General features: G+C 47.2%; 1 protein-coding gene across 1 annotated transcript in view; it reads left to right on the forward strand.

Annotated features, from left to right (window-relative positions):
* LOC147732589 (uncharacterized) overlaps window positions 1-25,775 on the forward strand; it is a 428,162-nt gene that overhangs the window by 57,729 nt on the left and 344,658 nt on the right. Inside the window, exons 2-3 of the mRNA XM_086957108.1 lie at window positions 13,892-14,157; window positions 15,084-15,163. Of these exons, the coding sequence (XP_086813234.1) occupies window positions 13,995-14,157; window positions 15,084-15,163 (243 nt within the window). The 5' untranslated portion in view covers window positions 13,892-13,994. The remainder of the gene's footprint in view (window positions 1-13,891; window positions 14,158-15,083; window positions 15,164-25,775) is intronic.

Raw genomic sequence — 25,775 nt, forward strand, 5'->3', positions numbered from 1 at the left:
CAGGCAAATTGCGATAGCGCTGGGTTCAGCAATTCAGAACATCTTGATCCACTGGCGTACCACTACGGTCCCCTCCATCACAGGCTGGCTGCACAGGCTTTGGCACGTGCTAGGTATGGAGAAATTATCGCTTATGGTGGCGGGGGACGTGGACCAATTTGATGAGCTATGGCAACCCTTCCACGCGCTTCTGACTACTGAATTCAGGGAACTCACTTGCCCGAGATACCTCAGACTTCTGAGATTAACACCGCCGGTGATTTCAACCGACTAAGGAGGCACAAGATCTGGGCTCACGGGGGGAGGGGGGCGTGGCGGGAGGGCAGGTTGTGTTATCAGCCGAGTATTGGACGGGGGGATGTGGGGGGGTGTTGGGGTGAGTTGGGTTGTTTGGGGGGGGGGGGGTTCTGGGGGGGGGTGGGGTTGGTTTCCTGCATTATTGCTTTTCCTTTTCTGGTCTGCTTGATGATGGTGTCGACTGTACTCAGCTTTTATCATTTGCCATTGTTTTTTTTCTTTGCAGTAGCTTTGTCCACCATCGCACTCATAAATTTATGCTCAGCTTTTCTCACCTGATTGTATGTAACCCTACCCCTCATGCTCCCTTGCCTCCTATTTTTTGTCTTAATAAAATGCTTTAAACCTAAATAACTCTTAGCATATGTAGTTACATTTTCTACTAAATGACATCCATTTTAGGGGTTCGAATCAGAAAGAGAGATGGGATCAGCTGTGGTTAGCTACTGATAAGACATCCTTTTTTCCCATGATGACCATTATTTTTTCCTTCACACCGCTACTCGTGATAAGATGTAAAACAAAATCCGCTCTCAGTTTTGAAAGGCTGGAGAAGATATGTCTGCACCAGCCTTAGACTGGATTTGCTTCTTTTTCTGAACTATTACTAGTAGGAAAGTGCCCCTTTTGACATGGTCACCCCCATGTTTTGCCTGGTATTTTTTTTTGCAATTTTGACTCAAGTGAACATGGTTCCTGCTAACCAGGTACCCAGGACTAGTGCTCGTTCCCGAAGGTAACAGTTCAGTTGTACCCCAATTGGCAAGACCTTTAGCACTTCTGAAGGTATCTAGTAAATGGTACCCCTGTAACCTAGGGCATTGGTACTAAAGAGTGTCCATAAGGGATGCAGTATGTATTGTGCCACCCTAAGGGACCCACCACCAAACTCCTGCTGACTGCCATTGCAGACTGCATGAAATTGTGCAAACAAATTTGAAAGCACAACCTGACACACAGCCTGAGTTCCATGCCCACAGACACTGCATGCAATATATGTAAGTCATTTCTACAGCAGGCCTTATAGCCCTAAGGCAGATGCATTATATTACATGTGAGGACACTTCATGAACAGATATGCCCCTGTGATGTCAGGTTCAATTACTAGATAGTACAAGTGAACGGGGAAGTGATCTTGAGTATCTGTACTGGGCACTGGTCATTACGAGTTCCCCAGCTACATGATGGCTTTACTGAAATCTATGGTGTTTGGTATCAAACAGTTTGTCTTAATAAATCCGTACTAATGCCAGTAGTGAGTTTATTAAAACATGCACTCAGAGAGCCCCTTAGAGGTGGCCTCCTGAAAACCTACAAGCCCCTTAGTGTGCTGGCTGACTGGTATCGTTCATCTTGCCTCCAGAGACCTGCTTCTGACCCCATGCAGGTGAGAGCCCACGCTCTCTGAGGCCAGAAACAATGTCTGCTCTGGCGGACGGTGTTCTCGCCTCCTTCAGCAGGGAGGCTAGTGATTTATCACATCAAGGCAAGAGGCTTCAAAGCCTCTGTCGCCTTTAATATTGGGACCTGGGATATGCTGCCCCCTGCCCTAAGGCCAATATTGCACCAAGGCAGGTGGGAAATTAGCTATGCAAGTAGGCGTGTTGCACTACCAGGGTAGTCACACACCTAAGGTGGGCTCCTTGATGTGCTCCACTAAAGAAGAATTCTATAATTTTGTTTTTGGTTAAATTGGGAACTCTGCAACAGGGTTATGCCCACTGCCCGCAAGAAGTGGTCTAATATGAGAAGTGGTCTAATATAAGAAGAACGACAAACAAGAGCTGAAGAACTCGAGAACAGGGGACAAGCTGTGGACTTTGGCACTAAACCCTGGGTGCCTGCTCCTATCCCAACAGTTATCTAGACCCAACTCATCCTGCAGCTGTACATCTTCGAAAAGCATCAGTACGCTTCCAGCACTTCGTTAACCAGCCAACATCTCTTTTGAAGTAGAGGAGCCACTTGCCTGCAGGCACCAACCTCAACGTCATGTACACCGATCTGCTGACCACCGGGTCCACCAATGCAACAGCCATCCAGGAAGAGGTCTCCATGCTCCAGGATGCCAGATCCGTATCCCCACCAAGTATCGAGACACCAGTAGCCACCCCACACAAATACCTAGGCTACAAGTTTCTGTTGCAAGCATCAAGACTGTTTGTGTTCAATCTGGAGACCACTACCAAGACAAACCTACACTTTAAGGAACTTCACTAGAGGCCAGCTCCACACCAGAAGTAGTCTTGCTGTGTTTCTTTTTCCCCTTCTACAGGTGCCCGGGGAACCTTGGGAACCTTGACTACCCTCCGGACACAATACCTATGCACCCGATCCCTCCAGCCATTGAAACGTATGTTGTCTCTGTTGCCCTCAGAACCCCACGTGTGAAAACCCCTGTTTGGGTTATGCCGGGCTTTCCCATTTTTTTTTTTTTTGTAAGACGTTTAGTAGTAGTATATAGAGCAGTACACAATGCGGAGCCTACAACCCTTGGGGCCGGCTGCAACTCTTCAATGCATGGTAAGAAAGATAAAACAAAAGAAAGGTACACATCTCTTCCGACCGTAACATCAGGATAAATGACATTAATTGCATCATTCGCATCACGCATGCTCATAGTTCAATTTTACATTCAAATGACGTCTTGTTTTATCTTTTTATAAGTAAAGAATTTAACTCTGTAAACTTAACAGTTCTTATCGGTTTGTCCCAGATAGTTGGCTGTGCCATCGAGTAACATTCCGGTTTCCACTGTACTGAAACTCATGATGTCCACGGACAGACCCTGTAAGTGTGTCTTTTGGATAGGATTAGTTATTACACGTGTTCTGTCTATCCCTAATGTGATTCACACCACCTACTTAGAGCGGTAAATCTCCACTGATTATCAATGTAGTGGGTGATATGCAACATGGATAAATACTATAGCCTAATTGTATACTGGGGAGATGCGACTTACTTCAGGCCTTGCAGCCATAAGGCTCGAGCAGTGTCGCTCCGTGTTAATGCAACTTTGTGCTAGTCATTCGTACCCCCATTTGTAGGGATATGTGGTCTCAGGAGATCGTGTTTTCGCGTTCTGTGGGAGGTGGCATGTAATTTTGTCCCTTATGTGTGCCCACCTCATGTCTAGCTGACTTGGTGTGGCATCGTCCGAAATGTCGTAGATTCCGGGGGGCCGAGTAGGGTGTGCCTCTAGACCCCTGAGACATTACATTCTTCATCGTGGCTTGATTGGTAGTGATGACTTGCCATACCCATTCCCTAAACCATATCCACTCGGGGGCAACAATAAGTCCCCAGGTATGCAATCATCCATGGAGTAACATTACGGACTTGCCAGGCGTCTGTGTGTGCATCCTGAGTGAAACGTTCAAGGAAGAAAAGGCTATATATGAGAGATAAGAAACAAGAAAATAAACGGGGGGATTTATGCGGGAGGGAGTGGGGTGGAAGAGTGCATATGAGGGAGCGAGGTCGTGAAAAGAACCAGGAAAATATTATATCATGTCATGGACCAATGGATCGCCGTGTGGGTGGGTGCCCGGACCCGCGGCTAGCGTGTCGGACATATGTTACAATCATTATTCGATGCGACTGGGGGGGAGGCAAGCTTCTTCCGATCTGTAGGCACTACATTTCCAGCGCTCCGGGCGTGCGGGCGTCATGAGGGGACATTGTTGTCTGTGTCCTTAGTATCTCTACGCCTTCTCCACCTGCGTTTCCCCGCATGTGGCGATCTCTAAGTGAGCCCTCTGGTCATGCCCTCCTTTTGGAGGGAGCTCATTATGTCATCCCAGAGTTGTGCAATTGGGAATTTTCTTAAGCCCGCTATTTCCTCTCAGTGTAATGCAACGCTTTCCGCCCTAGCCCAGTTAGTGAAGGAAACATACCAGTACTTAGTGAGCGGTGGTTCCTTCTTTTTCCAGTGTTTAGTGAGCAACCGCTAGGCAGTAATAAGGCCTAGGTCCCAGAACCTGGCTTGTAGTTTATTGAGTTTATTTCTTTTGTATAATCCTAGAATGCAAGCCTCCCATGTGTGCGGTAGCCCTGAGCCAGCGCTGCGCGTCAGGAGAGATGTCACCTCTCTCCAATATGTGGCTAGAGAGGGGCAATGCCAGATCATGTGCAAAATGTCCGCGCCTAGCAGGTTGCATCTGGGACAGGTAGTGGTGTTGACCATGAAATACCTATTGATTTTGTCCAGCGATAAATATGCCTGATGTAGAATGTAAAATTGTATTGTCTTGAAACGGGAGTACGTGGGATATTCACGGGGCTGGCTAGGATCATGGTCCACTCCTTGTCCGTCCAGTTCCTCCCTCGGAGGGCCACCCATTTGTCTCGTAGTGGTTGTGTAGACCGCTGCGTGTGCATGAGGAGGGCTTGCGCCAGCCAGTGGATGATATGGGAACCGTTGCCCATAACATGCAAGTATTGCATTAGGTGGTGTATCGGTGGTTCCTCCTGAATGTCGCCCCAGGACTCCGTGCACGCGCGTAGAATAGACGCATGAAGTAGGAACTGCCCTGCTGGCAGACCCGTGCCCTCCATCAGTTCCTCAAATGGGAGCATGGCTCCATCCGCATAGAGGTCGCCCATGGTTTCCACCCCAGCCGTAGTCCAGCTCTCTAGAATGCGCAGTGTCACCATTCCACTCCTCCTGGGGGAACCCAACAGGGGAAGCGCGGGGGCGTTAGGCTTGACTTCCCGGGTCAGCTTCAGGCTACGGAGGAAGCATTTGCGGGCCACAGCCACATGTAGCGGTAGCGGGCGAGGCCCCTTAGTCAAGGGATGAAACAATGTACATATTTTCGTGTGTCCATACGTAGGTAGCGGTGGCTGTGTCATCTAAGTGTGCGCCGCTCAGCCAGTGTGTCACCCATTGTAGCTGAGCCGCCAGATAGTACAGCTCTAGGTTAGGGACCGCCAGCCCCCCTTCTGTAGTTGGGGAGTAGAGTTTTGCCAGAGCCACTCGAGGGCGCCCAGTGTTCCAAATCAGGTTGCGGATCATTGATTCTAGTTCACGGAATACATTGGTAGGAACATATAGTGGGATATTGGCGAAGTGATAGAGCAGTCTAGGTAATGCTATCATTTAGGATAGTGCTATCCTACTGGGTACATTCAGAGGCAGTTTCTTCCAGAAGGCCATCTGGGCGCGCAGCGAGAATATAGCGCGCACCAGGTTACCCTCCAGTATGCTCTGCGTATCCCTATAGATGTGCATTCCGAGGTATTTAAATGTGGTGGGATACTATGTAAGTCTGACTCCTCTGAGGCGCACGTCGCATTCCTGTGTGTCCGGACTGAACGAGTACACTCCGGACTTCGCCCAGTTGACCTTAAGTCCCGAGACCTCTTCAAATGACTGGAAAATTTCCGACAATAAGCCCGGCACAGCTGCAAGGTTGCGCACATACAGAAGCAGGTCGTCTGCGTAAAGCGAGATTATATGTACACCGTCAGCCAGCGGGATCCCCCATCCCGTCCCCCTCATCCGCAACAGCGCCGCTAGGAGCTCTATGGCCAGAGAGAAGAGAAGGGGCGACAGGGGGCAGCCCTGTCTGGTCCCTCTGCGCACCTGCACTGCCTCCGAAAGCAATCTGCCCATTCGTACTCTTACACTGGGCCGTTGATAGAGGAGCCCAACCATGTCAGCATACGCATCGCCCAGGCCGAATCTGTCCAGCACCGCCCCGAGATAGGGCCATTCCACGGAATCAAAGGCTTTCTCGAGGTCCAGAACCAGACATCCCGATCTCGGCCATTGCAACGTGGCGGCTTCCTGTATTCGGAAGAGGCGGCGAATATTGTGTGAGGTGCTTCTCGCAGGTACAAATCCATTTTGGTTGTGATGGACCAAGGCTGGGACCTCAGTGGCTAAGCGCCGGGCTAATAGAGAAGTGAAAATTTTGTAGTTGGTGTTTAACATGGCCAAAGGCCTGTAGGAGCCCATACATGTTTCTTCACTACCGGGTTTCAGGAGTGAAACCAGGGTAGCCTCATTAAGTGTAGCCGGGAGTGCCGAGTCGTCTATTGCAGCATTGTACATTTTGAGCAGTTCCGGGATCAGTGTTTCCGAGCATGTTTTAAAAAATTCGGCGGGTAGGCCATCTGGGCCAGGTGATTTGCCGTTGGAGAGAGCGAAAATAGCCTCGCGCATTTCCTCCTGTGTGAAATGCGCCCCTAGGTCCCCCCGCTGTGTATTCGTAAGGGAAGGCATCTGAATATTAGCGAGATAGTCTGCTATAGTCTCCGTTGAGACCCTCAGCTGCGACCTGTACAAGGCTTGGTAGTGGTGCACAAAGGCTTGGTGTATTTTACTCTGAGTGTACACTACCTCCCCTTCGGTCGTTTGGATGGAAGACACCGGCTCTGTACGGTTCTCTTGTTTGACTAGCCAGGCCAACAATTTCCCGGGTTTGTCACTGTATTGGTGCACACGCGCCGAGTGGGCTGCGTAATTGATGTGGCGTAGTCGTTCCAGTAATGTCGTGTGCTCCTCACGAGCCTCGCATAGTTGGTCATCTGCTCCTGTCACTGCTTCCTTCTCCCGGCGGAGCAAGTCAGCCTCTACCCGGCGCAGGTCAGCCTCCAGCTTTTTCTGCATGTTAACCTGTGTACCCAGGCAGTGTCCCCGTACCACAACCTTGAAGGCGTCCCATTCAATCTGCGGGGAGGACGCTGTGCCCGAGTTGTCTGTGAAATATTGTGCTACGCAGGCTTGCAGGGAGTCTCTGAAGGGAGCATCCAACAGCAGGGCTGGTTGTAAGCGCCATCTAGGGATGGGCGGGTGTGGGCGTTCCCAAGCTATTGTCGGTGTGTGTGGATTGTGGTCCGAGTGTGTTCGGCCAAGGTATTGAGAGTCTGTGATGTGTGGCAGTAGCTCTGATGACACCATGTATCTGTCTAGGCGGACATGCAACTGCTGCGCCCCTGAATAATAGGAGTTTACTTTGGTGCTAGGGTTATGGGCGCGCCATGCATCCTTTAAGTCCCACTGTGTCGCCCACTGGGTGAGTGCCCTTATGGCTCCAAGAGATGATGCATCAGGCCGGGGTGGGGCCGAGCGGTCTAGTGTAGCATCCAATACTGTGTTATAATCCCTCCCGAGAATCCAGGGGACTCCATGCCAGGGCGCCAATTTCTCTGAAAGGTGTGCTAGGAAGCCCCCCTGTTCCGTGTTTGGAGAGTAGATGGACGCCAGAACCATGGGTTGCCCATCAATGCGGCCGTTCACAAACACATACCTACCCTCTGGGTCAGTGTGGGTGTCAGTCATTGTAAAGGGAGTACCCGGTTTCACCCACTATAGCGCCCCACGGGCATATGAGGAGTACTCAGTGGCATACAGTTGCCCTCTCCATCTGCGGCGCAGTGCGATCACTTCTGCCCTGTTCAAGTGCGATTCTTGTAAGAGTGCAATGTGAATCTGATGCCTTTTCAAGTAAGTGTATATCTGATAACGGCGCGCTGGTGTGTGCATGCCTCTAATGTTCCAGGTACAGATTTTTATCGTAGACATTTTATCAATGCAGGCATCCTCCCCCTATTTCCATATACATCAGCCAGACCCGGGTCCATTGCATCCCCCCACCTAGCGCTCCCACGACCACTCCCATCAATACACACAGCACAGTTCAGGAAGACATTAAAGGGGGGGCAAACAAGTAACAACAAGAACCAACTGTGGGTGAACCACACCAGAATGCCAAAGGGGCAGTAGCGAAACAGGCCACCGTACATACTCTCGATAAAGAGGGACAACCTTTCAAGTCTAGGGGGTATCGTGTGCTAATCACAGTCCTGGCGGTTTAGTTATTTAGACAAAGAAGGAGATCAATGTCCTTCCCCGGGCCATATGATATATGCATCTTGCAGCCAAAGTCATTGCGCCGGAATGTGGCGCTGCCTGCCGTGCAGAGGTCCCAGTCCAGCCAGCCATAGAAGGGGAAAAAGTAAAACTGTTCACACCACCCGGGCCCCTGGCATTATTAGTTCCCCGTTCGTTGGGGCCAGCAGGCAGAGGAGGGGGGAGGAGGAAGGAACGCAGAGTAACCCCACCACTACCGCACCTTGCCTGTGTCTACACGATTGGGGCAATACTCACTGCGTCAGCGTTCCACCATCCATCTTATGGACAAGGGGGGGAAAGAGGCTCCCGGCAACACCAAGCACCAGTTGCGCCTCAGCGCCCAGCCGGCCCCCGCCGCCGTCCCCTCCGTTACAGCAGGTTCCGCATGGATGTCTCGTGTAATGTCAATGAAGCAGGTCGGCTGTCTGCGGTGTGATATCCGGCAAGTCCACCAAAAGCTGAGAGTCCGGAATTCCATAAACAGCTTCATCGTCGCTTGGAACAACCCGTGGGCTGGTGCCCAGTGCGACGCCCGATGCCGGTGAACTGCTCAGTTGGGAAACCCTTCGGAGTGCATCTCGCTGTTCCTGAAGAATTTGGTCCGCTGGCGGAGAACGGCGTGCTGCTTCTTCCGGGCGACGGGCCTGCTGGTCTCTGTTCCTGCGGCGACTTCTCGGCCCACGTGTCCGCGGCCTCGATTCATAGCCCTGTATTTGCCTGGGTGCTGTGTCAGTGCCGCTGTCCAGCCGGGAGCTCACCTCCTCGGGGTTGTTAAAGAAGTAAGTCTTATCCTGCGCAACCACTCATAGCCTCGCAGGGAAGAGGAGGGAATATTTGAGGCCTGCTGTGCGGAGCCTCCGTTTTACCTCCAGGAACGAGTGCCTTTGACGTTGTACTTGGATGGTATAGTCCGGGAAGAACATAACTGTGGCATTGTCTATTCGTATCTCCCCAAGTCGCCTGGCTTCTCGCAGGACCGTATCTCTGTCCTGATAGTTCAGTATCCGAAGGAGCAGCAGTCTTGGGTTAGAGCCTGTGGGAAGTGGTCTCGTGGGTACGCGGTGCGCCCGTTCCACCACAAAGTAGGGCCAGAGTGTGTCTTCTGGCAGTATGTCTCGCAGCCAGTCCTCTACCCGTTGGGCAGGGTTGTTGCCTTCCCATTTCTCCGGGATCCCCACAAGTCTGATGTTATTTCATCGTGCTCATCCTTCCGCATCCTCGTCACGGTCTTCCTGGAACTCTACTCTGTTCAGGAGGTCCTGTACTTGCTTATCTGTTTGGGTGACTCTGGGTTCAAGATCCGCCACTGTGCCTTCCAGAGTCTTGGTCCGGTCCGCCAGCTTCTTGTGATCGTCCCTCAGGTGGGTGAGGTCTATGGCGACGCTGTCGATTTTGGACTCCAGTGATGTACTGGTCGATTGTAGCGACTCCTCCAAGCGCTCCATGGCAGCTAGCACGCTATCCAGTCTTGTGGTCACCTGGTCGGCATCCATCCTCCTTAGTGTCTTATCAGTCTTCCCTTTCGGCGGGGCACCTCCAGTTCCGGTGCGCGTTCTTACCCCTCCGGACATGGGCAGTGCTACTGGGATATCAGTCCTGTCGGGGTTGCAGGAGAATTGGATGTCTGTCGGCTCGTGGTAAGGTGTGCCTGGGTATCAGTTCAGCCTTGCTTGTCAGGAGGAGAAGGCTTTTTCGGGAGTACGATTCCGGTAGTGTCTGAAAGTGACGGTGTGGCCGTTTCTTGTGTCGGTTTCCACGCGGTTGGCCAGCCGGCGTCCCACGCACCGTGCGTTCCAGTTCGCAGAGTAAGTTTATGTGGTAGGATGGCGGAGCAGACGTCGGTCAGCAGCCCGGGGCGGGCATGTACATGTTGTGGATAGCTGGCCGCGTAGCAGCAGACGATCTCCTGCCCTCGAGATCCACAGGTCCTTCAGGGCAGATAGGGCAGGCAGCGTACCTTAGTGTGTGTGCCGGGGGAGCCAGAAACTCATGGCCGGAGTCTTGTCGCTCCTCTGCGTGTTGCAAGGAAGCTAGGTCGCTTCGGCCGTGGAAATGCGCAGTGCGAGGCCCCTCCGGTCGTGTGTGGCTTCTCCTTCCTCACCAGGCCCAGAGCCCTCGTTTGGCGCCTCACGTGCCCTCAATGGCGTCGGTTCTCCGGCAGAAGAGTAGGGTGATGGAGCAGACGTCTGGCAACTGTTCCAAGTGAGTATGCTCACATTGTAGGTAGCTGGTTGTGTGCTGGCAAAGCGTCCCACGCCTGCAATGTCTACTGAGGCTCCGGGGCAGGGTGGGCAGGCAGAGCGTCTTCGCACTTATGCTGTAGGGCCCAGGAGCCCGTGGCTGTGGCCCCGTTGTCTCTCCACTCGTTGTAGGGAGGCCAGGTCTCTTCGGTTGTGGATGTCTTTAGCGCAAGATCTCTCCGCTTGCGTGCGGCTCTTCTCTCCCCACTAGGCCCAAAGTCCTTGCCCCGTGCAACGCGCGCCCCCGATGGCGTCAATCTATTGGCAGAAGCGCAGCCGGGCAGCTACTACCGGGGCCCCACAAGTCAGCCGATCATAGGGAGCCTAGGGAGAGCCCGCAGCACACGGGGCCATGCGACTCCCCCGCCAGTGGAACCCGCGGTCCGCAATGGGCGTGAAGCCTCGGTGGGGCTCCGGCGCCGCCCCCGCGTGGGCTTCGGTGTCCGTCTCAGGGCCCCAGGAGCGTCCGCCGCTCACCGCAGCACCGCATATGCGCAAGGAGGGGGCCCCGCCGGGTGGGTACGGTCGTTCGGCAAGGCTCGGAGGGGGGGGCCGCCTACCCGGTTCTCCAGTTCCATCGGCGCTTTGATGGCTGCACCACAGGGGGTGTCGTGTCGTCTCCGTTCGCGGGAGCAGGCAGTCAAGCAGCTGTTCCCTCGGGTCGTCGCCGGAGTGGCGGGTGAATGCCGCCGGTCAGGCCCCTGTTCTCCTTCAGTCCGGGTCTTCCACAATTCCCCAGGAGCAGTGGAGAGCCAGAGACGGAGTGCTTAGAGGGCTCCCAGGACCCAATGCCAGCGGGCAGGGAGGCCGCGAATGTTAGACTGCGGGCCGAATGGTGAGGCCCAGGTGTCAGACCTAAGCCGCGGCCTCAAGTAGTCTTTCTCGCCGGCCAGGTAGCAGTGAGTCTCGCTTGAGGCCTGCAGGAAAGTCCGGTGCGGACAGGGTCGGGCCTTCGGTACAAAAGTCGGCTAGAATGCCGAGAATAGCTCCGTGATGATCCGCCTGCAATTTCAGGCGGCAGCGAGGAAATTTGGCGGAGAATTGGCCCAGGGAAGGGGAGCTCGGCTCGGAGCTCTACCCGATTGCGACCTCCGCCATTGCGTGCCTAGCCACACCCCCCTGCCAGGCTTGTCCCATAGTCCACCCTTGCAGCTTCTTTTCCACAGGTACTTTTCCCATTGACTACATACAGCATGTATCGTCCAGGGCTACCACCGCTGAAAGCACCTTTCTACCCGGACATCCGGGGAAGGTAAAACTGAATTCTTGGTGCTTTCTAGGACCTTGACCCCTACTCCCCTTAAGCCCAGAAGATCAGTCATGTAAGTCGTTTGCAAGTGACCCTATGCAGTGAATGTTTCTTCCATAGGAAAACATTACGGCGTTTGAGGTGTATGCCTCCAATTTGAAAGCTGTCATTTTCTATTGTTTTGACTGTAAAATTTGATAATGTCTAAAAGGACTTGCCCGATTATGAGGTTCTTGTTGTTAATAATTATATAAAAACATGTTATTATTTTAAATTGATCTTGAGTTTATCCTTAGGTACAGCTTTTGATATTATTAATGTAAGCCCAATAAGCCAATAAGGATCATCTGCACTTTCTATATATAGTGCACCTTATTTTGGTACACCACACAAATAGCCAGCTTCCTACATTGCCGGACAAATGTTTTGGCAAATGCTAGCCTGCAAAGTGGTCCTAGCTTTCAAAAAACAGCATAATGCAAAATAGTGTGCAGCATAATGCAAAACAGTGGTCTATGGTCGAATGTCTTGAACGAAAGCCACCTTGTTCTAAAGTTGGGAGCTTATTTTCTAAGATCCAATTGTCTAGCCTTGTGAGCACGATGTTTTAAAATATTTTTGCTGTCACACCTAAAAGACTGATTAGCCTATAGTTTGCTGTTATTCTACCATCATCTTTCTTTAGTAAGGGTTTTGTCACGGAGCCCCTCCGGGATAATTCCCGTTTCGGCTATCCATTGATGCAGATACTTCAGATTCTCTGCCTGACAATCCATATTTGTTTTGAAAACAATTGCTGGAATATTATTCGATCCTGCAGCCCTACTTAATTTAAAGCAGTCTATCATATTCTTGATGTGCACTTTAGAAAATAACTCCAAAGTCGCTGAATCGACTATATAAACAAATCTCGGATAATTTGCAATCGTTAGGCCATACTTTTTTTAACGTGTGTTAACCAATCTCATTCATCAATCTTATTAATAGGGCAGGGCTTGAAAATTCCACTCGACCGCTCGCATAGTTGAGCTAAATTTAACAAGGTCGCACTGTTTTTAGGTCCTACTCGCCCTTTCTGGCGAGTAGGAAAACAAACCAACTTTTGTTCCTCTGTCTGTGAAAACGGAGCAAATGTGACAAGATAACAAGATTTAAAGGTATTTTTATTGCTCACAAAGTTAATGAGCAATAAAGATGCCTTTAAATCTTGTTATCTTGTCACTTTTGCTCCGCTTTTAGAGACGGAGGTCAAGTAGGTTGCAGTTAGGTCGAGGAAATTTTTTAAGGTACTAGTCCTGCAGGACTATTACCAATTTTTAGATTTTTCGAGCCCTGTAAGGGCTGCAGTGCGTGTCTGCTAAATTGTTCACCAACCTCCAGAATTTTCTCTAATCCTCAGCTTGTATGACTTCCAACATTTTATGAAATTTTTTATCATAGAAATGTTTTATTTTTTTGTTTTTAATTCGGGTCATGTATTTACCTTTGCAACAATCTAACTTTATTGGCTGCCTCTACCGACGGGTATAGCCCGTAAAAAGACTGTGATTTCCTTAACTCCTTTTTTTATTATTTTTACACTCGTCATCGAACCTTCCTCCTGTATATCGGGTTATATAATTATTCCTTTTGTTACCCTCTGACATTCGAAAGGAGTGGAGGCATGTAAGCACCTGGTGAAGGAGAGGCATCATAAACAAACATAGACAGTGTCAAATGTAATTTTGCATGCTAAGCAAGTATGTATTTGAAAGAATCAAGGAAAAGATTTAAATGAGGTTTGAGGAGGGTCCCAAAAGAACAAGCATGTGCACCGATAGTCCACCCTCACCATAGCCATAATACACTTTCATGACAGTCATTTGACCATGTAAATAATTTCAGCTCAGAATAATTGTTCACAAATGTATTTTACCTGTATATCCTGAGTGATTCGGCATGGCCTTTTACCACCTTGGGCCTTCATTGGGCAGTCCTGCAAAAGAGGGTAAAATGTCTCTGTAAAGATTGAAGAGGAAGCAAATACAGTCTATAAATATTAGGACGCCCCTATCCACACCCCCTTCTGGTGAAAACAAATTTAGAAATTTAAGCAACGCAAAATCTGCCATTCAGAAATGGTAGCAGATTAGAAAATAACTTGGTGAAACAGCCCACAGAACGAATATTTTGTGCAGATTTTTTTTATTTTAAGGACATAACCCATGAGAAAATTAATGTCTGCTTCTCTTCTTGTGTTTGCAGAAACTCATTGATTTTAGAAGAAGCTCCCAGAATGAGTTTCCTGTCACTACATTTATGGAAACTGTCTGGTGTAATTTCACATGATTGAAATCCATAGAAAGGAATGAAGGAAGAATCTGGGGATTGGATCTGGGAGCCCATACCTCAGAGATCACTGGCTCCATGCGATCGATTTAAGCATGCCTGTGCAATGTATGGGGGATTTATTTACATATTTGGAGGTCGGAATAACACCATGCTAAGTGACTTTTGGCGGTACAGAATAGGTAAGTATACTTATACTTCTCTATCCTAATCATTTATCTTGCATATTTTATCCTCACCATTTGCAGTCAAGTTATTTTGAGGGTCAGTGTTGCCAAGATTAATAAAATTCCACTAATGACTAACTATTTAAAATATCCTGATTTATTTGTTTTTAGATATTTGTACAAGCACATGAACGGTCTTGATTTTCATCATATTCACAAAGTAGGAGTACTTCCATTTAATGATGTAGTCTATGAAAATAAATGTTAAAATCCAACAGGGGCATTTATCTGTCCAAATGTGGAAAGTTAAAACTAGATATAGAAGCCGGTTGTTTAAAACCTCATGTACTGGATGCTTTCGTTGTATACAAGAGACGTTCTATCTGATGATTGTGCAGCACCCAGAGGGTGTGGTTCTTGAGGCAGATCCAACTGCTTTCTGTTGGCTGTTGTTTGGTCTTGTCGGCCAGATGTTGTGACCTAGTGTTGAGAATTGCAGAGTGTTATCACTGCCCTGAATGTGCCAAATACTGAGGAGGGCACTGTGCCAATTAATGAGGAGTGCACACAAACGCAGCTGCACTGGGGCACTCGTACTGAGGCCCGAGAGTAAGAGCTCCATCAAATTCTCTCTGCTTTTGATTTTTACTGTGAATAGATATGTATGGCAATCCCTCCTAAGAAATCCCAGAGTGGGATGGCAGCCACCAGTCTTCATGTGAAGCAGTGGCACTCCCAGAGGTCACAGCAGATAGGTAGTGAGCAGCCAGCCAATTGGAACACATCTGGGTCTATTTCATTGCTTAATCAGTCCTCCACAAAATACCCTAAAGGACACAACATTGCAGAGTTAGTAGGAATCTGATTGGGGCGCTGTATTTTTAGTACAATTGCAACATGTAACAACCTGTTTAATTTGTGCACGTGTATTTTTTCCTTAGAATATAATGAATGGGAACCACTTGTATGCTGTGAAAAATCTCCTGAGAAACTAGAGGGCCATTCAATGGTGGCATATCAGGCAAGTTTTTAAAAGATATTAACAAAATATTTGATTTAATTGACGTAAACATGACTTAATTTGTGTGAATAGGTAGTTTGTCATTTTAATTTGTCGAAAAGCAAAAATAATTCAGAGACTAAGGGGTCTATTGCGATGTCGGGCGGATCGCCACCGCCATGGTGGCGGTGGCAATCCGCCCGACATAAATGCCCGCCCGTCACCCTTTTCCCCCGCCACATTACAATGGCGGGGGAAACCTCAGCGGAGGCAACACCGCCCGCCACTTTTCCGCCCCGGTCGCCTTGCGGCCGGGGCGGAAAAGGGATCATTTGGCGGCGGTGTCTATCAGACACCGCCAGCCATATTTGGATGGGCGTCTGCAGTTGCTTTTCCGTGGCGGCAATGCTGCCACGGAAAGGCAGGCGGACTTCACTCTGGGGGCCCCGTGCGGGCCCCCAGAGTGAAGGAGAGTAGGGGGGTGAACACGGGGGGTGCCTGCTGCTTTGATTATGCAAATGCTGATATGCTTTTTTAGCATTGTGGCGGGCGGTGCAGAGAGCACCGCCCGCCACAATGCTAAATATACAGGATGTGCCCGCCACTGTGGCGGGCACATCCTAATACTCCCCACAGGACCCCCGCCCTTATGGCCCTCTAAGATTGGTTACATGTTAGCCTTTAGTGTTATCTAACGTACCTTACATCACTATTGAAAAGACCCTAAGCAGATTTACAATGTAAAAATCACATTTATTTAAGGCCCTCATTAAGAATGTTGAAGTAATCCAGATGGGGCAGGTATCTGGAGTCACCAACCCCGTTGGGATTACAAGATCCAAGGTACACTGCAGATCGTAAGTATTTTTTTCACCCGAGACTCTGCCTGCTGCAACCAGAAGTTACTTAGTGAAATACTTCATACATAAGTGAGGCAAATACTTCAAAAATACTAATTCCACAATAGTGGGAATCTATGAAGGGGAATCAAATGGCTCAGTTAACAGGAGGGAACAGAGGTCCTGTTCTCAAAGAGAACAATACCTCTAATGCAGTAGTGTTAGGTGATTTCTCAACATGCAATCCCCTCACTTACAGCTCGCAAATTGCAGACTGCATGATAAGAAGTGAAGATCCCCTAGACCGCACCCACAGACACCAGGCAACCTGAAAAACCAAAGGAAGCAGCAGCTGCCAATAAATGGACTACTTCCCAAACCATTCAAGCCCACAAGAACCAGAGGATAATAAGGTGTGAAGATAGACGCAGGGTGATTTGAAAAGTGCTTATGGTCTTATTGGATGCACTTCACGTGACTTTGAAATATTCTCAGATAGTCATGTAGCCATAGAGACAGAAATGGTAAAATGTGAACCAGTAATATCTAGTTAAACTCTAGTAAATTCAGCAGAGACTAACACGAAAGAAATGTATTATATGCTAGTCCAGATGTCCTCGGTGTATGAAATATATGAAGAGTCCAATCAATGTGATCTGTTATTCAGCTATAGACCCAGGGGACCACTTAGAAATGCTAAATAAACAGCTTCCATGTTCTTGCACCTCTTAGTGAACCATCAGTTAGACGAGGCACCAATTCCACAAAAAAATGCCATCTGAATTTTGCTTTTATGAGTACGTCAAGGGGAAACTAGGAATGTGATCACCACTTTACGACGTTATGCGGCTCAGAGAGAAACAGTTATGTGATAGGCAGCTGTTGAAAAAGAAACTTCCATAATAATATTGGGATATGGGAAATCGGGGCTAGTTAGGATATCAATAGATTTTGGTAAGATGCCTTGGTCTGTACTCTGCCAAGTTACAAGGTCAGAGGGGAGAAAAAGGCAGCTGTGAGTTTGTTTCCAAGATCGAAAGTGAGTGGAAACACTACACCATGAAACGGTATCCAATCTAGTTTTTCTGTTTGCTATCTTGATGCTAGGGTACTATTCCTGACCACATTTGCTTCACGCTGTTTGAATTGTAGATTGAATATCCATGTCGTTAAACCTTTAACAAGCGGTATGTAATCAGAAATGACGAGTGTCCTGTTGGCAAGCAGTTTGGATGTAGTAATGGGTGTGCACTCATCATATAAAGTCGACTGTTGATGAGTCAGTTGAGGAAGAATTAAGGGGCAGATCATGTACGACCAGGAAAATTGCGCGGTGCAATTTGCCATGTACAACTGTGTGTTTAACACTGTTCGTGATTCCTAGGGGGGTCGCAAATTGCGAGGCTCATTTATATTAATGAGCCTCTTGCAATTTGCGAGCCCATTGGGAATGACAGACCCTCCCAGGTATGGTATGCTGGGCTCAGCAGACCCACATGTCTGGGCCTGATTTTAAATAAAGCATTTTATAAAAAATGTAGCCCGTTTTCCTTAAATGAAAATGGGATGCGTTTAAAAAAAAAAAGAAAATGAAACTTTATCATTTCATTTTTTAAGTGCAGGTAGTGGTTCCTGGGACCACTGCCTGCCCTTAAAAAATATTTTTATAGACAGTCATAAAGTGGAAGGGGTCCCATGGCGACCCCTTCCAAATTGGGACTACATTACCACCCTCTTGAAGAGGGTGGTAATTTGCAAGTGTTTTGCGACCGCAATTGCTGTCACAAAACATTTTTACATTGATTTGCGTACGCAATTAGGAAGGGAACGCCCCTTCCTGATTGCGACTCGCAATTCCTAAATAGCGAGTCGCAAATACATTGAGACTCGCCTTTTAGGAATTGTACATAGCCCATTCACATTTTGCATGCGCAAACGGGTAGTTTGCGCATGCAAAATGAGGTTGTACATCTGGCCCTAAGTGCCTTATACTTCCCAAGTAAAGCCCAAACGTAAAAGAGATAAATATATGAAGGAAGGTAAACACACCAACACATTTCTTAAATTTCATGCCTCCCTCCCATTCATCGGATAATAAAACAACACTTTTTGGAGCCGTCGCTGTTGTGTCAATGGAACAGTTATGTTTTTGCTTATCATACAGATCCTACTATTTGCTGCTGTAAAATCAATAAAATTACATCATTGGTAAAGCAAGTACCGGCAACTGGTTGTCTTAAAGCTATATAAAACATTGTTTTCATAATTTCAAGATGGCCGCCAAGTTGAGTGCCTCAACGTGATGAAGCAATACAGCAGCCATATTGAAAATGCTAAAAATAATACTTTTTAATATGGCTGCCATGTTGCATGAAACAATTGATAGCCAGATGCCAATATTAACAATGCCAGGGCATTTTTAGAAGCCTCCTGATCCCTTTCCTGAGCGCCACCAACGTTGTGGAGGGGCCCTTGATATTCGGGTCATTTAACATCCTGTTGAGGCCCTGACTTCACTTGAGGCTTTAGAATTCAACGATGTTCTCAGCCGCATTGGATGTCGTGAAGAGGTCTGTCGAAGAGTGGCATCCATGCCACACATTAACCATTCACACCATTTTGACATGCCCTACACTATGGATTACTCTGTTATGCTTACTGCTGCCTTCTGCAGACAAGCATTGGGCAGGCAACATGGTGACAGTCAAAAATACTTGTAAGCAGGCAGTCCTTATTCAGACCTTATTTACAGGACAGAACATCATACAAGGTTTTTATTATGAGTGCCTCTTCCCTCCCTCATTAGTGGGTGGGGGAGTTTTTCTCTCCCTAATATGTGTCCCACTTGTCTTGTGTTTATGTTCAACAGGTACCCCATTAGAGAGCTTATCGGCCTGTCAGGGATCACTTGTCCAGAGACTTGAATGAAAATATGATGACTGATGTATCCATTTCAAAAAAACTTTGGAAGTGGAATGCAAAATGGATGTCGTTCTCAGTTGTAATAGACTTACAATTCTTACCGTGTGGTTATGACTGTGAATACACATGATCTGCATATTCCTGCCAGTTAATATTTGGTGCGGACGTTTGCAATTAGTTTTTGTTCCGAAAACTTTTCTGTCTTAAGTTGTCTTGTGGCCCCTTCTTTGGCTTATAATGCCCCAGGACAAAGTCTCCACCATATTTTGCCCCTGAAGAAATCATTTGCGCAGAGGGAGAAGAGCCAGATTCTTCAGGCATCTAGCAGCATCAGGTGTTGCTGTCACCTATAATGTCAGCAGTGGAGAAGCACAAAGAACTTACTCCCCCCAGGCAAAGTTCCTAGGATGAAAACAACCCCTAGAGCCTCCATTCCACTACTTTTGCTGGAGGATCAGCATTTGGAGACAACCTTGTAAACACCCTTGCATCGAGGCAGGGCTCCACTCCAGAGGCAGTCAGGCATAGAGCTTTAATGCAAACCACAGCAGGCACTGACCCTTAGATCCAGTTTCAGGCTCCAAGTCCACTTAAACTCAAAGACCTCCCGGAGCAAGTAAAGCCTTGGGTCCCCCACTTCCAAAGAGTGAGTTGCCTGCCATTCCTACAACACATGTCAGGAGAAAGTTGAGGGTCTTCCTGCCACGCTGGGGAGAACTAAACTCTTGACAAATGTCTGCACTCAGTGGTACAGCAGGGGTAATGCTTAGATTAGTTCCACACTACCAAAGATACTACAGCATCACCATGAAATGAGTCAAGACCATGTACGTTTATTGCAGGAGGGAGTGCAAAGGAGTCATAGACCAAAGTAGTCATGCTTACTCCCTCATAAATGCATTTAAGGAGACTCCCTTTACTTGGTTATCCCGAAAAGGATTACATTTTCAGGCTGCTGCTAGATCGCAGACCTCTCAAGTCGGAGGACTTCAAGATAACCACCCTGCAAGACATCAATTCCTTTGCTCAGTGACGGGGTATCACATTGTGACCCTAGACATAAAGGACACCTACTTTTACATCCCAATTCATCAAGTGCAGCACTGCTACTCCTGTGATTTGTGGTAAGTAGATAACACTACTATTTCAAGGTAGTCACCCTCATAGTCACTATGGCCCCAAGGGTTTCAACAAATTCCCAGCGGTGGTGGTTGTGCACCTCTGCAGAAATGCGATTGATGGGTGTTCATTCTTAGACGATTGCCTTCTAAAGAGCGGAAGTGATCAACGATGCCTAGCACACACTCAAACAGCAGTGTCTTTTACACAGGCTAGGTTTTGTAATGTGTGCTAAAAAGTCAGTTCTTTTGTCACAGCAGATCCATACTTTTCGAGGAACATTCATAAACTTTATCATGCGAAAAACCTACTCAAATCAAGAGAGCGTTATGGAATTCCAAAAACTGCTGCCCCTTTTTCTAACGTCTCATCCACTCACTGTGAGAACAGTAATAAAACCGTTGAAGATGAAGGTATCATTCATAGTTGTAGTGATGCATGCAAGAGTACACATGATTCTACAGGAGTGCCTATCCAGGCAATAATCACAAGTGAGGATCAATGGAAAGACCTAGTGTTGGTAGGGCCCAGACCCTACCACACTCTCCTGTGGTCATACAAAGGGCATTTGTTACTGGGCATTCCTGGGCCGCCTACCACAGTGACAATTATCAAGCACCCCTTACGCTTAGGGTGAGGAGCACATTTCAGCAGTATAGCTGTTCAGGGCACCTGGATGCAAGAGCAGCTGTGACTCCACATCAATTACCTGGAGCTCTGAGCAATACATTTGGCACTCAGGGCATTTCTTCTCCTCATTCAAGACAAAACAGTACTCATCAAGACAGGCAACCTGACAGTTATGTCCTATACAAAACAACAATGGGAGAGGTAGGGAGATTCAAGGACACTCTCTCAGTCCCCGGTTAGATACAAGTAAACAAAAACAGAGAGGTCAAATCGGTCTCAGAACAGCCACAGAGACGGAGCGAGATGGATAAGAATCACACACTCACTTTGGGTGGATAGGAAGGCCCTCACACACCGACCTAGTCAGTGTCATGCTTCATCACTGGGCCCCACCAAAGAGGCCGAGTGCCTCTTTGGTGTGCTGCGACGCCAGAAAGACTGCGGAGCTGGTTGTGTGAAAAAGGGCGTGCTGTGAGGGTAATTAAAATTAAAAGTGCCTAAAAGGGTATCAGTAAAAAAAGTTTAATGAGTGATCCCTAAGACACAAATGAAGAGTATTATGTGTCTGAATTTAGCTGCCAATGTTTTAGGATTGGTTAAATTCAGAAAGACTTAAGTATTCTTTCTGAATTTAACCAATCCTAAAACCTTGGCAGCTAAATTCAGACACATAATACTCTTCATTTGTGTCTTAGGGATCACTCATTAAACTTTTTTTACTGATACCCTTTTAGGCACTTTTAATTTTAATTACCCTCACAGCACGCCCTTTTTCACACAACCAGCTCCGCAGTCTTTCTGGTGTCGCAGCACACCAAAGAGGCACTCGGCCTCTTTGGTGGGGCCCAGTGATGAAGCATGACACTGACTAGGTCGGTGTGTGAGGGCCTTCCTATCCACCCAAAGTGAGTTATGTCCTATATCCAGAAGCAGTCTGGGAATTGGCTCACCCGCAACGTTGGTTGTCAGCCTAAAAAGAGTTGGCATTGACCCATTCGTAATTACATTCTACTACTAGTAGAGCATCTCCTGGGAGTGGACAACGATTTTGCATAACTGTCAAGCTGTATTCATCAACAAGTCCATGAATTAAATATTAATTCCCAAGTACAACACAACTAGTTTGATAAAAGGGTCACTCTCATAGCCCATCTTTTTGCCACCACACAGAATGCAACGTGTCAAAAAAAGTCACCTCTAAGTTCCTACAATCTATGGGCAATACACTGTAGAAAAACTGGGCAGATCCCATACGTAGCGAGGATACTACCATGTGTTTTGATGGCCCTTATTCTCTTGGCACCAAGTTGACCGAGACAGCCATGGTATTTTACCCTGCTTGAAATTATGATAAATCTATATATGAAACTGCCACTCAGACCAGGCCTCCTGACTCGGCATTAGGGTCTGCTGAGACATCAAGACCTCAGTGAATCAAATCTACCAGCTTGGCACCTGTGGCCTTAGTTTGTTTCCCTAATCTCCTAGAGGACGAGGATATGTAAATCTTGCGGGAGGCACAGAAGGCCACCATGCATGCCTGCTAAGCTGTTTAATGGAAAAGATTTGTCCCCTACTGTTTGGGATAAAAGATAGACGTCTAAAAACACCTGTTTAGAATATCATCTGCTATTTATTATAGTTGAGCTAAAAAACACTTATGTTTGTTTATATTTAGCTGCAGTGGCAGCCTTCATGCAAAATAGAGAGCCGTTGTCACTTTTTAAAATAACTCAAGTTAAGACCTTGATGGAATGCCTTAAGAGTCATTCTTCCAAAAACACCTCCAGTGCCATTCTGGAATTCGACGAGAGTCCTAAGAAGATTGATATGGCCTCATTTTAAGCAATACATACAAAACGTGATGAGTGGAGTGCTTGCACACAGTCTTCCCAATGGCTTTTGCTTGGGGTGGCAGTCCAACAAATTGTTTTTTGCTGATTGTGCCAACTTAGTCAAGGGGCTAAATTTGTCATAATTAATCAGTACTGACCCTGCTTCTCATGAGAACAGTCCATCCCGAAGTGTCAGGTGAGGACCCTTAAGTAAGGGACCACAAGCAACCCCAGAACTGTTTCAACCTCTTTAGTTCTCGTCATTGAGATATAGTTTTGATCCTATGGCACAGCGAGCCACTTCCCTCTTGTGGCATGCAACTTTTGTCTTGGGAAGAAACCGTTATGGCAGCTATCATCTCACTTGGAAGAATCTGTAAGATACAAGCACTGACAGTTGTGTATTCTTTTATGCAGGCTCACAGGAATATGGGTAGCTTTGACAACAAACCCTAAATTTCTTCCATAGTTTCCCCTTTCCATGTTGACTGAACAATGGAGTAAGCCATCTTCTTGGCAAATCCAGAATCTGTTGCAGAGAGGGCACTGCATGCACTTGTTGTCAAGAGGGAATTACAGTATTACATTGAGAAAACTAAACCCACCTGTTAAACAAAACAACTCAGTTTTGCTTTTGCAAAAAAACATTTGGAAAATCCTATTTGTAAAGGTGGAATAACAAGATGGATTGTCAAGTGCTTTCAAACATGCTGCACTAAAGCTACGCTCATAATACTTGCAGTGCTAAGAGTGGATTGCACCCACAAGAAACCAGCTACTAAGACATCTTAGGTAATATTCCTATTGCAGATATCTATTCACCTACTACATGGTCCACACTACGCACATTCCCCAAACACTACTGTGTAAAATACAGGCCCCTCAGGAGTCAATTTCAAGGCTTTATTCGATTATTAAAAACAATCACAAAAGCATACACTATATAAAACACAGGCTACAGACATTTCAGTGGAGAAAACAACTCATCAATAATGGGATTAAAAGGATTAAAACACCAGGCTTTTCCTATGTGAAACAGCTTTAGGTAAAAAGGTAGCAGTAAAAAAAACAGATATCTATGGTATCAAGTGCAAATAACAGTTTCAATGCTTGGGCTGTAGTATACACAGAATATTTCCTAAAAACAGGTCTGAGATAATAACGGCGAAGGTGCATATAAAGAGGGCAAATAAGCATAAAGTGCAAAGTGCTTTGCCTGGATAGGCCATCGCAGGGGCAGGGGGATTGGCTATGAATTTTCATCACTGGAAAAGCCACTAGATTATGTACAATACCAAGTCTCAACCTCGTGAGAACAAACTGGTGCGATTGCTTGGTAATAGTTTTAAGGTACATAGGCATGCCCCTGTCTTCCAACATATTAGAATAATAAAATACATGAGTTGACATGAGGCTGCATTTCGCCCTGCGCAAGTTAGATTTGGTCCCAATAAAGACATTTTTAAGTTCCTTTTTTGGTACAATAACAGCACTATGGGGGTCATTAACAATGTCCAGGTTAAAGATTTCACTATAGGAAGATGAAACGTAATTTAACCAGGGAATCTTGCGGGCGTTGTCCAAATTGAGACAATCTAAAATAATCCGCCTGGTGAAATCAGTCTCATCTTTAACCCAGATTGACCTCCAGACCATTAAAGGTCTCATTCCCATTAGGTCTGTAAGATGGTTCATGCCCACCTCGCTATGGCACAGTTCATTGGATGCCGAGGAGGGTAAACAAAGGAGTCTTTTAAGGAACCGATTCTCAGTGACTTGTAGTTCCCTGTGCTTACAATAGCCCCATATACCAGAACCATATAGAGCAATAGATACACATCTATGTCTATAGATATTTAACATGTCTGGTATGCGGCGACTACCTAGCTTAGATGCAAAGCGAAAAACTCCAGAGGAGCTTTTGCCCATCCTAGCATTCACGTTTGAAATCTCAGGTGCCCAAGTCCCTCTGTTATTAAATGTTACTCCAAGGTAACAAAATCTGTCCACCACCTCAATTTTGTGATTACTAAAATGAAACGGCTTGGAAAGTTTCATCCGTTTGCCACAGGCCATAATGTAAGTCTTGGAGTTGTCAATTTTCAGTTTCCTCCCCTTAATGAAGTCATAAAAATAGTTCATTAAATTTTGGAGCCCGTTCGGAGTACGCAAGAGTAAAACCGTGTCGTCGGCGTATAGCAGGACTGGCACAGGGTAGCCACCAATCTGCGGAGAGTCAGCCTGTACCCTCTTCAATTCGGACTCCATAGAATTTATAAAAAGGGAAAAGGGCAGAGGGGCCAGCACACAGCCTTGTCTTATGCCTGACTTAACCCTAATTTTCCCAGTGCATTCACCTGCCTGGCCATAACGGATCAGAGCCGATAACTTATTGTAGAGTTTGGCCAGGAAGTATATAATTGCTGGGGGGCTCCCATGTCCAATAAAGTGGACCATAACAAAGTATGGTCCACTAAATCAAAGGCACTCGAAAGATCAGCGAAACAGAGAAATAGAGAGCCCTGTTTCGCTTTCGTGTATTTTCCGATAAGGAGGTCGAGATTGATACACTGCTCTGTTGTCCCAAGGCCTTTGCGAAAGCCGTATTGGGACTCGGCCAGAATTTTATTTTCCTCCGCCCATTCTTCCAAACGCATCAGGAGAACCCTACTCATAATCTTAAGGGAGGAATCCAGAAGGGAGATGGGGCGGTAGTTCTTGGCCTCTCCTCTATCTCCCTTCTTGTAGATGGGTAGGATTATGGATTCGCTCCAGGTAGGTGGTGTACTCTCCATGACTGAGGCGTTAAACACCTGTGTTAGGAGTGGACTCCAAAGTGTCGGGTTGGATTTATACAGGTCAACCGGGACCCCGTCAGGTCCCGGTGCCTTACCCCCTTTACTCTGACTAATAGCAGTATCCACTTCTTGTAGTGTAATGTCCAAGGCTAACTTCATTTCGAACATAGGAGGGGAAAAACTGGCGCAATCCTCCCTAGTCGGATTAAAAATTCCAGAAAAGTGTGCAACCCAGTTCGCTTCACTAACCTGGGCTGACAATATAGGGAAGTCTTCTTTTACAAGAAAGGGGCTATTAACCGTAGTCCAAAAGAGCCTACTATCATGCAATATAGCTGCTTTATTAAGAGCATCCCAAGCTTGTTCCCTTAGCTCTTGTTTCCTGCGTATAAGATGGGTTTTATATGTCAGTCTGAGGGATATAATAGCCTCCCTGTCTCTGGGTTGTTTAGTGAGTGCCTGCTTAAGTTCCTGTAAAGATTTAGTGCAC

This window comes from Lissotriton vulgaris, chromosome 2_1 (assembly GCF_964263255.1).
Source record: "Lissotriton vulgaris chromosome 2_1, aLisVul1.2, whole genome shotgun sequence".
Classification (NCBI taxonomy): domain Eukaryota; kingdom Metazoa; phylum Chordata; class Amphibia; order Caudata; family Salamandridae; genus Lissotriton; species Lissotriton vulgaris.